Source organism: Phacochoerus africanus, chromosome 2 (genome assembly GCF_016906955.1).
Source record: "Phacochoerus africanus isolate WHEZ1 chromosome 2, ROS_Pafr_v1, whole genome shotgun sequence".
NCBI lineage: Eukaryota > Metazoa > Chordata > Mammalia > Artiodactyla > Suidae > Phacochoerus > Phacochoerus africanus.
In genome coordinates this window covers 253,681,142-253,699,932 of record NC_062545.1, presented here as the reverse complement: position 1 = coordinate 253,699,932, position 18,791 = coordinate 253,681,142, and the positions used below count along the sequence as shown (strand labels likewise).

General features: G+C 39.0%; 1 protein-coding gene across 2 annotated transcripts in view; it reads right to left on the bottom strand.

Annotated features, from left to right (window-relative positions):
- Window positions 1-18,791, bottom strand: part of MUSK (muscle associated receptor tyrosine kinase) — a 101,061-nt gene that overhangs the window by 32,131 nt on the left and 50,139 nt on the right. For both annotated transcript variants that reach the window (XM_047768132.1, XM_047768131.1), the window contains 2 exons: window positions 14,019-14,143; window positions 1,670-1,829 (listed from right to left, as the gene is read on the bottom strand). In XM_047768132.1, coding sequence (XP_047624088.1) covers window positions 1,670-1,829; window positions 14,019-14,143 — 285 coding nt within the window. The remainder of the gene's footprint in view (window positions 1-1,669; window positions 1,830-14,018; window positions 14,144-18,791) is intronic.

Sequence of the window (18,791 nt, the reverse complement as noted above, 5' to 3'; positions counted from 1 at the left end):
CTCATTTGAACCTTTTCATCTCTAACTCAAATGGTACGCCTTTCCCAGGAATTCCCTTAAAATCTCTCTTTTTTTTTTTTTCCTGTTGTTGTACTTTGTCTGTGCTTCTGCATAGATCAGAGTCTCTGCCATATGTATGTGGCCAAAGGACCTCCTTTTCTGACTGAGTGTCTCTGAAAGACAGGTACTCCATGATTTAACGATCCCCTTTGTTTGTTAAGTTTTTGTCTTTTCCCTAACACAATGCACTGAACCCGTGCTCATAACAGTGCTTCATAAACAACAAAGTGCTATGTAAATAGTAGTCATTTAATATATTATTTGTTGAACTGAATTGAATTTGCTTTTAAGAGTTTCACCCTTCTGTGGGAAAATGACTTCCCATCTAGAATAGCTGATATGATGTATCAAGGTACTGAAGACAGATATATCCCTAGAGGAGAAAGCAGAAAGTTTTCAAGTCCCTCTTTTTTAGGGACATGCCTCAGAGCGACAGCCTTGTCCAATGTTTCCAATGTATTTCTCTGTGTCTTTATTTACCTCATGCTAAAAATCACAAATATTACTGGAAATATCTCCATCAGGGAAGATCGAAGAAGTGGCACTGTAATAAGGAATAGCAGACTCGGGAGTTGGCCCTGGGCACAGGTTCTACCAGTGCTTGCCTTACATATGAGGCCAAGCCTCTCTCTGTTGACCCTTGGGTCATAGGCATGCTATGAATATATCACGCCTGGCATTTCCTGATATAGGGATTGTTTCCAGCTCTAGGAATTCCACAAATGTTCTCAGAAGCCTTTGGGACATTTAAATTTCAAAAAGAAACATTTATAATTCAGCACAAATATCCTAGAAATCCATGTATCGGCCCTTTTCTTTGAAAATACCTGTAGGTTCTGCTGTCACTTACGTGAAACAGGAAGGGGGAAAGACCATGAGTTAGATCACATACTCATGAGTAAAAATGTCCTCGAGAGACAGCCATGCAGTAATTGGCACAACCATGGTAAATGTCTGCCAACTTACTCTCTGAGGGTCTTAGAAAGTTTGATTAACCTTGAGAGAGAGGAGGAAGAAAGAAAGAGAGGAGGGAAAGGTATGGACTAGAAATCTGGGGTTAACAGATGCAGACCATTGCCTTTGGGATGGATAAGCAAGGAAATCCTGCTGTATAGCACTGGGAACTATATCTAGTCACTTATGATGGAGCATGATAGAGGATAATATGAGAAAAAGAATGTATATATGAATGTGTGACTGGGTCACTTTGCTGTACAATTGACAGAGCACTATACACCAACTATAATGGATGAAATAAAAATCATTAAAAAAAGAAATAAAGGGAAGGAGTGAGGGAGTGGGAGTGATAAAAGAAGAAAGGGAAGAAAAGAATTAAAGGGAAAGAGATAGAAAGAAATGAACTCCTAGAAGCTGTTATCTACCCATCAGTTGGGTGGGTATTTGAGGATTGAGTTTTTGAAGCAACATATCAGCCAAAATCAATTATCAAGGTCAACCTCTAGAGTATCTCTATGGAGGAAGACATATCCCAAATAGGACTGGAGTAAGAGATTTAAAAAAAAATTTTTTTTTCCTAATGCGAGATGCCATGGAATAGTGCCAACTCTCTTCTCTCCTGGAGCAATGCATTTGTGAAAATCCATCATACCTGCTATACTAATGGTGGCTGCAGCTTTTGCAGTACTGAATTTCTCTCCGTGCTTATTAGTAGCTATGCATGTGTAGAGTCCAGGCTTGGTGACAAATAGCTGAAGTTTTGAGTCAATCACTCGGTCTTTCACACTTTCTTGAATGGACCCAGAAGAAACCTGGTGGAGTTGGAAAAAAAGAAAACAGAATTACTCCAAGGATCTCCTAATAAGCTACATCAGTAGACTGGAAAGAAAAAAAAAAAGATCAGGATTAGAATCAAAAGCAAGTGGCAGATTGCAAAAATTGCCAAAAACTTTTCTCTCCATTTACCCATGACCTTGCAATGTGACTTTGTAGTTCTTCCCTCAAGAGGCAGGATCTTTCTCCATGCTTTGAATTTAGATTGGCATGTTTGGGACATATTTCAGAAAGACACAGATACTTGCAAAGTTCTTACACATCATGACTTGCTTTGTTGTTGCATTTGGAACCAGTGGCCTCTTGGAAACAAGTGAGAGCTGGCCCGATGGAAGATGAGGCACATATGGCCCGGTTATCCCCACTGATCCAGCTTAGAGCCAACAATAACCACCCGATACATGAGTAAGGCCATTCTAGACCAACTAGCACCCAGTCAACCTGCCGTCATTGGATCTGGATTAGCCAAGATCAGGCAATCCTGACCCAAATCAGCAAAACTACCCAGTTGACCCATAGACTTGTGAGCATTAATAAATGGTTCTTGCTTTAAGCCATTATGGTTTGGGATGTTTGTGATATAGAAATAGGTAAATAATGCAAGGTAGGAAAAATATACTGTGTGAATTCTTCAAGATATGTCTCTATAGCTTGAAGATAGAGGCAGTCAGTTATGAGAGGTTGCAGACTTTTGGACTTATTTTCTTAACTCCTGTTTAGTTCCCCATAAATGCCCATCAGATAGATGGATGATTATCAAGAAAAATGCTTGTTAAGCCAATTCTGTTTCTGAGGCATGGCATGCATCATGCCTTACTGCTTAAATCAGAAAATTAAGCATCTTTGAAGTTCCTATTGTGGCTTAGCAGTAATAAACCCAACTACTATCCATGAGGATACAGGTTTGATCCCTGGGCTCGCTTAGTGGATTGGGGATCCGGTGTTGCCGAGAGCTTCAGTGTAGGTCACATGAGGCTCAGATCCGGCATTGCTGTGGTGTAGGCCAACAGCTGCAGCTCTGATTCAACCCCTAGCCTGGGAATGTCCATATGCTGTAATCAGGTGGTCTTGAAGAGTCAGGTTATCAATGCAATATTAGCACATAATTGAGAGGTTAGTTTATGTTAGTGCTTATTAGTCATCATCATTCCAACCCTGCGATAAAGACAGCTGCCCCAGCACATTCTATTGGGTTGTAGAATTACAATTAATACCATAGTTTCTCTGACCCCAAAGGATTGTTATGAATGAATCACTTTGAATCGCTATGTTTTAGTGCCTTCCCTAGTCCTAGAAAAGGGAATAAATAGTCATTAGAAAACAAGAACACAGTAACACTAATAACCTCAGATCAACTGTGAACAAAATAAATGTCTGATGTAAATGCCATTGTTAAGGTGGTGGCATTTTTTTGTTGTTGTTCTTCTTCAGGGCTGCACCCATAGCATATGGAAATTGCCAAGCTAGGGGTCAAATTGGAGCTATAGCTGCCAGCCTACACCACAGCAACATGGGATCCAAGCTGCCTGCAACCTACACCACAGCACACTGCAGTGCCCACTGAGCGAGGTCAGGGATTGAACCCACGTCCTCATGGATACTAGTCGGATTCATTTCTGCTTGAGCCCCAATGGGAATTCCTCAGTAATTATTCTTTAATTATAACTGCTTACATGCAGGGAAAATGCTAGTCTCAGGGGAGTGGGAATGGAATGACAACTAAAGAATCATCTATGGTTTACCTTAACCTTATCTTGGAGGAGTTGGGGGTGGGAATAATGGCAGCCTTGAAAGAGACCTTTCTACCTAGTAGTAGAGAATGAAGCTGGGAGTGAGAATCTTGGAGTTTGTTATTTCACTATGTCATGTAAAGGAGGATTTTACAGTTAGACCAGTTAGGGGGAGGGAAGCCCTGAAGTGAGACCAGCTTCCCTTTCTTCTGCTGCCAGGTGGCTGGCTGGCCCTGGAACCAAGCCCTCTCTGTAGCAGTTCAGCAGGGAAAGTTTGTCCAATTAGCTTCTTTGCCTTTTTATTCTTTACCTGTGCTACCACTCTCCATCCTTATGAGAAACACTGGTTTATGTGAGCATCAATTTACCTTAACTGGGAATACTTCCCAGGTCAGATCAAGTATTGTGGCATTTTCCCCAGATAAGCAGCCTAGACGCTATGAGAAATTGACAAGGCAGAGAGAAAACTATCTTTAAGGGACATACACTCATTTGGGAATTCAAACCTAATTCATCACTGTCGTTGTCATCAGAAGTGCAAGTTCTAATGGATTTGAGGGTCCAAATTAGGTCCAAAGGACTGAAAAATTTGGAATTCAGTTTTGGACTCTCCCTGAATTTTAATGCACAGCAACAATGAGAAAAAGCTGAGGACCTCAAACCTCCATTAGTCAATATGTGTTACACTCTCAGGATATTTTGTTTATAAATAGCATCCCTTTGCAGTGTATACATGTGAAATCTGTAGAACAGTTACCCTCCTCCTTTGGAAAGTTTGTTCTCTGCTTCAAGAAGGAGGTCTATGTAGTCAATGCCTAGGAGACAATTCAGAACTAGGTAATCCCCCCAATGCTGGCGAAACTCATACTGTTTTCATGTTCACACCTAAGAAAGTCACTTCTCAAGGTCACTGGAAACTTTCTTGGGAGGAAAGAGAAGTGAGTTTTAAACCGCCTGACCTCCCTTCTCCTGGACGGCATCCAGGTGCTGACATAGTTCAGCGAACAGACCAGCAAGTTCCAAGGCTCATTGCTTGATTACGATGTGGTTCCTAAGAGCTTTTCCTCCTGTTTCCAGAGGCTTGATTTGGTCTGTGACTCACACGCAGCAGGCCTTGTTAGTCATCATCTGAATTTGTTTTTCTTTCTTCATGGAGCATTCTGACCAACAGTTTAGTATTTTTTGATGACTTAAAATTAAAAACAACCCTTTGCCCTCCATTTTGATCATTTTGCCCCTCAGGTTTAAAAGCTCACAGGGGTGAGTTCAGATTATTCTGGCGAGCTTTGGCCAAGGTATGGCAAGGCAAAGCCAAGGACTTAATGGAGGTGACTCTCTCTGGTGTTACAGTAAATACATTATTTCGCCAAGTCACCCAAGCATACTGACCTGGAAGAGCTGGATAAACAGCTCTTTGCTTTGTGTGTGTTCCTTTTTTGAGACATTGGCCTCAAGTGAGGCCATGGAACAGGGAGCTCTATTAAATAAGCATATTAATTCACACCTGATCTAATATATGTAAAAGCCTTCTGAAGGAGGCTGCGTAGGAGGTGGACTTTTTTTTTTTTTAATTTTATGGCCACACTGTGGCATATGGAAGTTGTTGGGGCCAGGGATTGAATCCAAGCCACAGCTGTGACCTATGCTGTAACTGTGGCAATGCCAGATCCTTAACTGACGGTGCCAGGCTGGGGATGGGACCTGTGCCTCTGTAGCAACCCGAACTGTTGCAGTTGGATTCTTAACCCACTGTGCAGCTGTGGGAACACTGGAATATTTTTTACATATCCTTAACACATTAATAATGCTGTCTTGAGATACTTGACCCCCACTTACAGATAATCCTGTAATTTCATCATGATTTGGCCTCAGCATGAGGGGACTTCTGAAAGGTATTCTGGCTTCAGTGACCTTATCTTGCAAATAGTCCTAACTGGCTATCAATATCTCATGGAACTTTAGGATATGGCCCAAAAGATCTGTGTTTGGAGAATCATCATAATGTCTATCTATGCATCATAGAAAAAGGGACAACAGACAGAGAATTTCTCCTGCTGTTTCTAATCACCATAGCCATGAACACTGACCTCCTTCAACCTGGCTGCTGAAATATTCCTCTCGATGTATGTGATTATTTTGGTTTACACAGTTAGTAAGATGATTTCAAAACCTGTGTACCTTAAGCCAAAAATACTGCCTCTTGGGAGTTCCCATCGTGGTGCAGCAGAAACAAATCCGACTAGGAACCATGAGGTTGCAGGTTTGTTCCCTGGCCTTGCTTAGTGGGTTAAGGATCCGGTGTTGCCATGAGCTATGGTATAGGTCACAGACAGGGCTCGGATCCCCTGTTGCTGTGGCTCTGGTGTAGGCTGGCAGCTGTAGCTCTGATCCGACCCCTAGCCTGGGAATCTCCATATGCCACAGGTGTGGCCCTAAAAAGCAAAAAAAAAAAAAAAAAAGGCAAAAATACTGCCTCTTGAAATATGTATAAAACATAGGTAAGCCTCCCTTTAAGAAGATTCAAAAATCATAATCTTCAACACAGGTGTTTTGGCTATTTATTTTATAAAATTCTCCTAATAAATTAAAATGATTCTTTTTTTTTTCTTTTGTCCTCTTCTAGGCCTGCACCTGTGGCATATGGAGGTTCCTAGGCTAGGGGTCCAATCACGCTGTTGCTGCTGGCCTATGCCAGAGCCACAGCAATGCCAGATCCGAGCTGTGTCTGCAACCTACACCACAGCTCACGGCAATGCCAGATCCCTAACCTCCTAAGTGAGGCCAGGGATCGAACCCGTAACCTCATGGTTCCCAGTTGGATTCGTTTCCGCTGCGCCACGATGAAAACTCCCCTGATTCTACTTTTAACATGTTTTAGGAACTGTATTGCTTGGACAAAGCCAGAGAGATGTGTGGATTTTCTGCATTTTTAATTTGAATGCCAACACAATAGAGAAATGAGTACAACTTCCAATAAATTTGGTTATCAAATACAAGTACATTTTCTTTTAGAAAAGTAATCTGTGCTCTATCCACACCAAACTACTAGTTCCAGTGTTGTCAAACAAAAGGAATCTTATGGCTCACTCTGAGTTTATCTGAGACTGCACATTTTCATGAAAAGTGAATGACATTTCCATAGAAGAAAGCAAAAGAATTCTTGATCACTTTGGAGGCACATTGCTTGCCTTTCTAAAACAAGAATAAAATAAAATAAAATAAAAGTCACTCTTGGTTTATTTTATTCCTGTTTTAGAAAGGCTTGCCTTTCTTTTGTTCTTTGGCTCTAATTGTTCAGGATTTTCATTTACTGGCATGTTCATGGAAGAAGAGAAAAGGAGTGTTCCCATCTCTTAAAGTACTCGTTATACTTGGTTGTGTGTTAGTGAAGTGAGTTCACTGGCTTGTAGTTAGTGAAAAGCCACAGTTCAAACCCTGTTTTATTCTGTGCCAGGTAGCTCCCAGCTCTGCATTTGTTTTCATCCCACCCACCCTGAATGACACCAGGGTTGTAGGCTCTTCCCTGTTCTCCTCAATAGCCTTTTCTGGTTGGCTACTTGTGCAACATGAACTGCCTGAAATTGCCTCCATTTCCTGTGATTTGCATCAGCACGGAGCAAAGTCATCTCAGCTGCTATTTGAACTTGGATAGTAGCACCAAGAACAAAACTTGGCTCTAAGAGTGTTACTCTCTCCTGCCATGAAAACTGCAAATGTCCTTTTGCTTTCTTCTTGGAAGAAAGTCACTCTTGGTTTATTTTATTCCTGTTTTAGAATCCAAGGCAAAAAGTCTATTGCGTGTTCTGCTTTTTTGTGAATCACATTTTGAAAGACTAAGTTGGAGTCTCAATAAGACCAAAACTAACTCAAACCAGCAGGCTTTTTTATTACTCAGCTCCAACAGAGAATAATCATATATCTTCCAGTTTTCAGCTGGAAAAATGCTGAGTCTTTTAAAAACATATGTCTTTCTATTTTTTTTATATTACTGTTTTTACAGAGTAAGACAAATTAGGAAAGTCACATCATTATTCCCTCAGTTTTCTTAGGGCATATCTTTATACTACCTTGAGAAGCTCAAGACAACTGTGACAGCTTCATGAAAGAGTCACAAAACATAATGCCAAACAAGATTTGAATTTTAATGACATTTGAAATTTAATTGGAGAGCTAAAGAACAAGACTGTGAGTTACTTTACTGTAACTTAAAATTAGGGAATTTTAGCCTATATGTCATATTGGAAAACATTTTCTCCAGCCACCTGGAATCTCTATCATTGTAGACACAGAAAAAATTAAAGTCTTGAGTGGTAAATGGACCCCCTGCCCTTCCCAAATTTATGTTAGCTGAAGAGGAGCATTTATGATTTAGGTCTTCAAACTCTCCACCTAGTTCTCGTTCTACCATACCTCACGTTACAAGCTCCTAATGTGGTGTTCATTTGTTTATTCACTGTATTTTGAAGAAATGGATGATAAACAATAAGGTGAATCAATTTTAATAACAAATTGTGAGAAAAGTGTTTTTGTTCAAGTATCAGAAAAGAAAAAAAAATCCCTTTCAGCAAATTCAGCAGTCAAAACCCAAATAATAAATGAATTGTAAGCCTTCAAGGGTTCCACTGCAAGATGACATTTTTCATTAGTTAGGGGAGCCTTAGAATTTGTCATCTTTTCCATGGTTTACTACGTCCATCAACATTTCATACACAGACACACTCTGTTTGCCATAAACTTCTCTCCCCTCCCCACCTTCCTTTTCCAAGGTCTAGTCTTCCTCTTTTTTCTTCCCTCTCCTCCCTTTCCTCTATTTCTTTTTTCTCTTCATTTTGAACACTCCTGTAACTTTAAAATGCTACTGTGGATAAGTTGTATTATGATATGAGATGGACACTGAAGCCAAGATGCCAAGAAGTTGGAGAGAGACTTTCTGGAGGACATGATAAAATGAAAATAGTTGAGAAACCCCTAGATGACTAATCACGGTTTGAGTTATTTAGCTATATGAAGAGCTATCCTCACCACACCCAAAGAACTGGTTTAAATGTACACTTCATCATCTTAAGACATGGAAAATGATCCTCCATAAGAACCCCTGGAGAGTTGATATATGTTCCCTGCTTGGTAGTATAGGGTTAATGCAGTGGACTTGAGCTTGACTTGAGCTCAAACATTGCACATTCCAAAGAAAGGACTGGCCTTGCTCTTAAGAGATAACCTTGTATCCCTTGGAATATCCTGCCTGATAAGAGAGTCTTTGTATACCTGAGATCTTGGGCCATACCAGACAGTTTATGTTAACATTGTAAATTATAGTTAAATACTTATTTTTGTTCACCAGAAACCCTAGGCTATGCTGTTTGATCTTTGGAAGGGCTGGAGACTAGCATGGTCAGTGATGTGAGCCCTCCATGCTTATGTAAATGACCAAAGTAAAACTTACACTAGGGTTAGGTGCACTTCCTTGGTTCAATACTTTGTACATGTTGTCATACATCATTTCTGGGAGAATTAAGTGCTCTCCATGCAACTCTATTGAAAAATGACAACTTATTGCCCTTTATTGATTTTAGTCTGTATTCTTACATTGTAATAAATTGTAACCATGAGTGTAACTGCTATTCTGAGTTCTATGAGTCCTAGTGAATTGCCAGACTTCAGGGTCTTGAGGACCCTGGCACACCTGGTATTTGACACAGCAGAAAATACCTAAATCCCAGCTATAAACATCTAAAAAGAAGGGCCTGGCTGCTTAGCAGCTCTCTTGGAAGGAAGCAGAGAGAGTAACTCTCTTCAATGATCTGGAACCAAGAGTTTGTAGATACAAAGGTTTTATAGAAGATCTGATTGGGAGATATTTTCAATCCTTCCAAAAGGACTTGAGGAGGATTGATGGGCTCCTAATAAAGAAACTTTCCATGAACTAATAAACTTAGGGCTATCCTGAGGAAAATGCATCACTAGTGTCATCTTGAATATCTCTTGATTTCTGAAGAATCAGGAATGTATCCATAATGGAAAGAGTTTTAAATACTTTTAGCCACAGGGGTATAACTTAGAAGAGTGTCAGCTGTTAGAACTTTTCCACTCCAATTACCACTCTTCCCTTCATCCTACCCCAAAGCTGTAGGAGTCATAAATGGCAGTTAGAAAATGAGGGAAGATTGTTGAGTGTGAGATGAGGTAGCATGCATGCAATAGTCTTGGGAAGGGTGAAAGGGAAAGGTCTCATCTGTGAATCCAGTTGGAGGCTTTGGTTATTACTTAGGACTAGACATTTAAAATCACTAAATTGAGATGGTGTTTGTGACTTAAAATCATTTAAAAGTGACCAGAAAAATCACAGAGTCTGCTTGAAGTATGCACATCACAGTCTACCCCAGCTTGGGGTAGACTTCAGTGGTAGAAAAAGAACCTTTCCTGTTGAAAAAACTTAAAAGGACAGAGAAGGTATTAAATAAGCAGGTACTATAAGCAGGTCATGCTTGTTCAACACCTGAGTTACAATAATAATTTTAGCCCATATGCTTAATTCTCCTTTTTCTACCTGAAATCCCAAAAGATAAATAATATCTAAAAATTGGGAAAAAATAAATCCATAGAAGGTGGAAGGGTATCATAATCAAAGGATTGGAAATTTTCATCAATTTCTGGAGGATTCAAAATGATATGACTGGGCTGATAAAAAAAATTACTATCAATGAAGTAACTGAAACTTAAAAGTTTACTGAATAAATGTTCCCTAGAGAGTCATAGATTATCCCTAAGGTCAGAGAGCAGGGCTATAAGTAGGAACAGACTTTGAGAGTGTCAATAAAGTAGCTGAAGAAATTTGGATTGTTACATAGGCTGAGGGTCCATATTGCTAAAGCTTGTGAATGAGATTTCTTTTAGAGAATTCATATGGCGGACATTTATGATGGGCATTAGAGCCTGAGAAAAATTTGACAGACTAACTAGGACTCCATCTGTCCATTTACAAAATTGCAGAACAGAAAGATTGAAAGGATTGTATTAGATGTAATAGAAGTCTAAGTAGAGAGATATATAGAAAAGAGAGAATAAATGCCTCCTGCATCTCTCAATAACAAAAAAACCAAACAATCCCATCAGAAAAATGGGCAGAAGATCTAAACAGACAATTCTCCAAAGAAGACATACATATGGCCAAAAAATACATGAAAAGATGTTCAATATCACTCATTATTAGAGAAATGCAAATCAAAATCACTATGCGGTACCACCTTACACCGGCCAGAATAGCCATCATCAAAAAATCTACAAATAATAAATGCTGGAGAGAATGTGGAGAAAAGGGAACCCTATTACACTGTTGGTGGGAATGTAAATTGGTGCAACCACTGTGGAAAACAGTATGGAGATTCCTCAGAAAACTAAAAATAGAATTACCATTTGATCCAGCAATCCCATGCTTGGGCATCTATCCAGAGAAGACCATGACTCGAAAAGGTACATGTACTCCAATGTTCATTGCAGCACTATATACAATAGCCAAGACATGGAAACAACCTAAATGTCCATTGACAGAGGAGTGGATAAAGAAGATGTAGTACATATACACAATGGAATATTACTGAGCTATTAAAAGGAAATAAATAACTGCATTTGCAGCAACATGGATGGACCTGGAGATTATCATACTAAGTGAAGTTATTCAGACAGGGAGACACCAAAATCACATGCTATCACTTACATGCGGAATCTAAAAAAAGGACACAATGAACTTCTTTGCAGGACAGATAGTGACTCACAGACTTTGAAAAACTTATGGTTTCCAAAGGAGACAGGTTGGGGGATTGGAGGATGGGCTGGGGGTTTGGGATGGAAATGGTATAAAATTGGGTTGTGATGATCATTGTACAACTGTAAATGTAATAAAATTCATTGAATAATTAAAAAATATGCAGAATTACAAAATAAAAAAAAACAGAAATAGAAAAGAGAGAAGCAATAATTAAAGATAACAATAAAGGAAAATGTCCCTGATTTTTTTTCTCATTGTTCTAAGGGCAGTTGTTGTTTTTTTTTTTTTTTTTTAAATAGAGTATAGTTGATTTACAGTGTTGTGCTCTGTGGTACAGCATAGTGACCCAGTCCTGAGTTTAAGAGAGATTTGCACCTCAAGTTCCTCACCTCCAGTTCTGTACCAAAGGAAAATATGTAAACTTGCCAATTGATCCTATGGGCTGATATAATATTGTTAACAAAACCTAATGATGATAGCTCATAAAAAACAGACCATTCCCATTTTTAAAAATAGGTGCAATATTCTTTTAAAAATTAGAGTAAATTAGAATAACACAATTAAACCAAAAAAATAAAGTATTCAAAAAATGAAATAATGATTCCTAAGGGAAGCTTCTCAATTTATAGTGGAAAACTAGGGAGTTCCTGTTGTGGCTCAAGTTACAAACCTGGATAGTATCCATGAGAATATGGGTTCAACCTCTGGCCTTTCTCAGTGGGTTAAGGATCCAGCATTGCTGTGAGCTGTGGTATAGGTCATAGATGTGGCTCAGATCCCCCATAGCTGTGGCTCTGGCATAGGCTGGCAGCTGCAGACCTGATTCGACCCCTAGCCTGGGAACTTCCATATGCCACAGGTGTTACCCTAAAAAAACAAAAAATAATAAAGTAGAAAACTACATTGTTTATCAAAAAGTTGAAATAATTGATAACAAGAAATTTGGCTTTAAAATATATTTATATTAGAGACACATTAAGTTAAGATTAAAAATAAATATTCTTAACCTCTCAAAGAGAATCAGAAACTAAAAAATGAGTGCAAACCAAATATAGACAAGTCTATAACATATAATTATGGTAATAATCCATGATGGATTCCTCTTTCAGATATTGGTGAGCTAGGTTTTTCAAATCAACTCTCGACCAAGAAAAAAAATTCTGGAAAATATTTTTAATAGATGTAACAAACTTAGAAACATCTCTTTCCCCTAAGACAGTTTTCTAACCACATATATTTTAACTTTGGATGGTTTTGAGGAGTGAGGAAGCAGAAATCAAAACTCACTTTCCATAAAACTGAAGAATCTAATAAGAGATACACTAAATGTACATCAATGTATATCAGGGAGATATAATCTGTGTGAACCACGAGTGAAGAATCTCACATAAAGAATTGAAGACTCTGTTATGATAATCTGGGATGTCTACAGAGCTTCAAACCTTGAGTTTAGTTTAAAGCAGTCCAAGATTAGTCGTAGCCCCTGATCCCCCGCAAAAACATTTTCTCTGGAGAAAATTACCTTTATCCAGACATAGAATTAATCCCTGACATTTTTCTCCAAAAGACAATGAACAGCAGGTAGTCAAAGATAACTATGTATCCAACAGGGAGAAAAAAAAAAAAACAACCAACTGGATGAAGTAGAGTCAACAGGAAAACAGACATCAGAATGAGACCTACAATGGCACATCCCACCTCACTTAAATAAAGCCACATTGTTTCAAGACCGTAGGATCCACAACTGCTAGACACAACCCCTCACCTCTTTCCTCTTTGCTCACTCACCTCTAGGCACACTGACCTACTGGCTGTTCCTTGGACATACCAGGTTCACTCTTATCTCACAGACTTTTCCTGGTTGTCTTTCCCCCAGTATCTGCATAGCCTCCTCCTTCTGCTTCTTTGGATCTTTGCTCAACTATCTTCATCTTAGTAAGGTGTCTCTGGCCACTCTGTTGAAAATGGAATCTTTTTCCTAAGGTTTTACTTCCTCCTTTTCTTGGTTTATTTTTCCTCTATGCATTTGACACTATCTACATAGACTAGAGATTCTACTATTTGTTTACTTTATACTTTGTTTTCCACCATCATAATGTAAGCAATTTGAGGGTAGGAAAGTATTCCTGTTTTGTTTGTGCCTGTATCCACAATGTCTAGAATAATGCCTGATGCCCTGGAGATGCTCAATAATATTGGTAGAATGAATAAATGAATGCTTTTATGTAAAGTGTTTAGAACAGGGCCTGATCATAGCTCACTCACTAAATGTTAGTTATGATTACCAATATTAGAAATGAAAATATTGCACTAACAGACATGGATTCTAATTCTGGGTTAGTTTTCATCAAAGTAGGTTCCAGCAGTGAACTAATTCTTAAACTGATGAGTTGTGTGTGAGGAGAAATTGTTACCACTTCCCTTTGACCCAAAAGCATAAAAAATGAATTTGATTTTCTACTATTCCCCATGATACATGGAAAGAAGGAAACCTATGGAATTCAATATCTAAGGCCGTGACTTCTAGGATAAAAATATTGGAAGGTTTTGAAAAATGGAGGTACAGGTGGGACCAATGACAGAGCTCAAAGTAAATCTACAAACATGTGGTCTCTCCTGACGTTCACCACCAGTGGATCTTCCCCAGCCAAGTCCCCATCCAGGGCACTCACAGCATTTCCGTTTTCAATCCAGGTGATGGTGGGGACTGGGATGCCTGTTGCTGTGCAGCGCAGGGTCACAAAGGAGCCAAAGGTGACATTGTGGGATTCAGGAGCCCGCAGGATTCTGGCAAAAACTGTTAGGAAGACAGAAGTGGTGAGTGACTCTCTTAAAGGGTGGTCTTTAAGAAATGCAAATCATACTTTTAGAATGGCAAAGCAATGAGGTCCTACCGTATAGCATAGGGAACCACATCCACTCTCTTGAGAAAGACCGTAACGGAAGATAATATGAGAAAAAGAATCTGTATGTACATATGACTGGGTCACTATGCTATACAGCAGAAATCGACTCAACACTAAATCAACTATACCCTAATAAAAAAATTAATAAAAAAAGAAACGAAAATCAGATCATGTTCTCCTGTGAGGGATCTTCCATATTCTCTCTGTCTTAAGGATAATACCAAATGCTATTCTGGCTTCTAAGTCATGAATGCTATGACCCTCACTGGCCACCACTCCCGGATATGACGCTCTGGTTCCCAACTTAGGAAATGCACATGCCATCCACTGGCCTGGGGCACTCATCATGCAGATCTTCACGTGGTGGTTTCCTTGTACCATCCAAGTCTCTGTTTAAGTGCCACTTTCTCAGAAAGGACCTCCTTGACCACCTAACATGAAGTCTAACCTACTCTTCATTCATTCTTTCATCATTCTGTTTTGTTCTCTTTATAGGCCTGACCACTATCTGAATTTTTTTTTTTTTGTCTATTGTCTGTCCCCCTGCAGTAGAACTCCCTGTAGTCCTCAGCAACCCAGAACCTTGTTCAGTATGTAGAAGAGTACCTACCAAAGTCATACTATTTAATTGAATTAATGGAATAATTAATGCTTTATACCTTCAACCATCTCATAGTGGGAGGACAGACAAAATCTGGTGAACTTTTCAGAGAGTGAGATGAATGATAAAGGGCCCCCAAGGAAAGGAATATTTTAGGCAGAAGTGGGAAGGAGCATGAGTAATTTATATTCTTTATTGAGCTGAATCCCCATTAACTAGATAAAAGGAAGTTCTTTTGGTATGAGAAGAAATTTTACCTTTAATTAAAGCGTGGAAATGAGGTTCAGGATGTACAATAAATCAGAGGATTTTTAATCCTCTGATTAAGTGATTAATCAGAATCGCTAACCTTGGAAGAGACTTCAGAGGTCAACTAGATTTTTGCTGTTATCAAGTAGATGTAGAAAGCAAATGCCAGTTAAGTTGCTTCTCCAAAGTCACAAAAAAACGAATGAGTGAGAAATCTGAACTCAAGTCCTCTGACTTCACATCCAGTGTTCTGTAGACCATTATGGGATCCTTTTAATTGCCCATTTCCTGCAAATATAAGACTTTTTTGCTTTTGCCTTTTGTTTTCCAGGTCTTAAGTAAAGAACATAATATTAGACTATGACATCACAACCAACATGCTGCTCTGATGTTTAGTTCTTCTAAAATTGTGACATTTGTGGAGTTTGAATTCTGAAGTACAGGGGAGATAGTATGTACTAGACAGGAGATGTACAGGAAAAGGATAAATCAGAGACAGCAGAATTTGCTCTATTTTTTGAATACCTCTTTAAAAGGATTACATAATTCAAGGAGATAAAGGATGGTGTGATTAGTTTGGACAATTGGGTGCTTTTTGCAGGTTCTAATTTTCAGATTTGCAGGCCTGGATTAATTTACCATCCCATCTTTTGATATGGAGGACTCTAAGAGAAAGAATACAGAAGAGCATGCTAGAAATACAAATACTGAGCCAAAACCCAAGAGAAGAAAAACAAGGAAGGTGCCAACCTCAAGGCACAGGTGTTAAAAAAAAAAAAAGTGGGTTATATGTTTAAAATTGGCTGAATATCCCCATGTTCCAAACTCAAAACAAAACTGAGCTTGATTTTAAGTAAGTACCAGGGTCTAATTACCAATCTACAAAAAACTTAGAGGCTTGAAAACTATATTAAAGAGTACTATGAGGGGAATTCCCGTGTGAACCCAACTGGCATCCATGAGGACGAAGGTTTGATTCCTGGCCTTGCAGAGTGAGTTAAGGATCTGGTATTGCTGTGAGCTGTGGTGTAGGTTGCAGATGTGGCTCAGATCCTGCTTTGCTGTGGCTGTGGTGTAGGCTGGCAACTCCATTTCAACCCCTAGCCTGGGAACTTCCATATGCCATGGGTGTGGCCCAAGACAAAAAGCAAAAAACAAACAAAAAAATCACAGTACTATGAGAATACAATCCAACCAAATCAAGTATATAGACAATTGTGCAGGGCAAGTTATTTTGTTTCCTCAATAAATAAATAACACTGGATAAAAAGAAGAAAAAGAGGAAATTATTATAGACTGGACAAGACTTAAGAGGCATAGTCCCAAAAGTTATGTGTGAATTTTTGTTTAGATTCTTATTCAACAAATTAGATGGAAAAAGACATTTTTGAGACAATCAGATAAAAACTGCAAAGTCTTGGTAGTAAGTGATATTAAGAAATTAGTGCTAATTGGGGATGGGCTAAGTAATGAAAAAGGTAATGTGATTGTGTTAAAAAAATCCTTACGTTAAAGTACATATGGGTTGATTGAATTAGTATCTAGGGTTTGCACTACTCAGCCATAAAAAAGAACAAAATAATGCTATTTGTAGCAACATGGATGGAACTCAAGACACTCATACCAAATGAAGTAAGCTGGAAAGAGAAAGACAAATACCATATGATGTCACTTATATTTATAACCTAATATATGGCACAAATGAACCTATCTACAGAACAGAAACAAATTTATGGACATGTAGAACTGACTTGTAGTTGCCAACAGGGAGGGGGAGGCAGTGAGATGGACTGGGAGTTTGGGATTAGTAGATGTAAACCATAGCACTTGGAGTGGATAAGCAATGAGATCTGATGTATAGCATAGGGAACTATATCTAATCACCTATGATAGAACATGATGGAGGATAATGTGAGAAAAAGAATGTGTGTGTGTGTGTGTGTATATATATATACATATATATATATATATATATATATATATATAGTTGGGTCACTTTACTGAATGTGTATGTGTGTGTATATATATGTATGCATGTATATATATCTATATCTATATATATCTGGGTCACTTTACTGGACAGCAGAAATTGACAGAACATTGTAAATCAACTATAATAAAAATATCTAGGGTTTGCTTTACAATAAACCAGCAGCAATAAAATGGTTCTGGGTTAGATAAAACAAAAATGGTAGACTTGATCATTGTTGCTGTTACATAATGAGAACTTGGGAATTTATCATATTAGTGTATCTACTTTTTTGTAAGATTGAAAAACTTTAACATTAAAATTTTTAACAATTGCAATGGAACCTGCCCTTCTGCTCCAGAAAAACATGCAATAGGACACATAACTTCTGCCACTGAAGTAGCATAAGTTACTAGCAAATCCAAAACCTGAGATAGGTAAGGTTCTGAGGAGGATCATTTGATAGATTTATCAGTTCTAAGAGTTCAGAAGTAACCACAACATTTTTGTTGGTTTGGTTTGTTTTTTGTTTTGTTTTGGCCTTTTTAGGGCTGAACCTGTGGCATATGGAAGTTCCCAGACTTGGGGTCAAATTGGAGCTGTAGCTGCCAGCCTACACCATAGCCACAGCAATGCAGGATCCTAGCCATGTCTGTGACCTATACCACAGCTCATGGCAATGCTGGATCCTTGACCCACTGAGCAAGGCTAGGGATCTGCTCCACATCTTCATGGATGCTAGTTGTGTTCATGTCTGCTGGATCACAATGGGAAATTGTTCTAGATTTAGAAACAGTTTTAGATCAGAGCTCTGTGGGGGATGATTCCAAGTTGAAACAAAATGTGTTATTCCGGGCAAACTTTTACTAGCAGACAGTATTTACAACCTGAAAATTTCCATTGCAAGAGAAATAGCCATCATTATGGTAGTCAGCAGAGTCGGCTCCAAGAGTGAGTGACCTGTGTAGTCCCACAGGGAACCATGCTCAGAGGGCCCCATGCTTATTTTTCTGCTGCCCATGTCTTGAACTTATAAGTGATTTTTGAGCTAGGGGCCCTACACTGTCATTTGCATTTGGCGCATAAATTAGGGAGCCAGTCCTGAGAGCCTAGTGGTCAGGGTTAAAAATGCCTGCTTAAAATAGGGGGTGAAGGCTGCACTTGCAATGGAGTTCCAGAAAAACAAGGGTCCAAGGTGAAATAGAAAATACAAAGTTGCTAATATGCTGGATGGATTGGAAGGAAGTGTTAATCAAGACCAGATGACAGAGGTTGTCCCCATGGGAAAGTCTAAATTTCTCAAGAAGACAAACCAGTTAGGAGGCACTGTACATTTCCTCTGCAGTGAGAAACATGGTACCCCCACCTGACTATGTGATAGGAGATTTCTCCCAACTTAGTCTCAATTCACAGGTTGTGGGCTCTTGATAACTAACACAAACTGACTGGCATCCGAGCCAGGGCACGCCCAGTTATTCTCTTCCTTTCTGATGTTTTCTGGGAACAAAAATGGACACCTAGATTGCACAATATAATTGCGTCCCCGTTCATCATTTGGCTGAAGTGACTCTTGTAGAGGTTGGGGATATACTTGTATGTCTAGAAATTTCTGAGTGTGAGACCCCTGCAGTTGTTATTTCATGGGTGCCATTGCTTCTGGGAATCTGGGAAAAAAGAGAAAGATCCTTGAAAGATTGAGAGTAGGATTCTTTCAATCCCA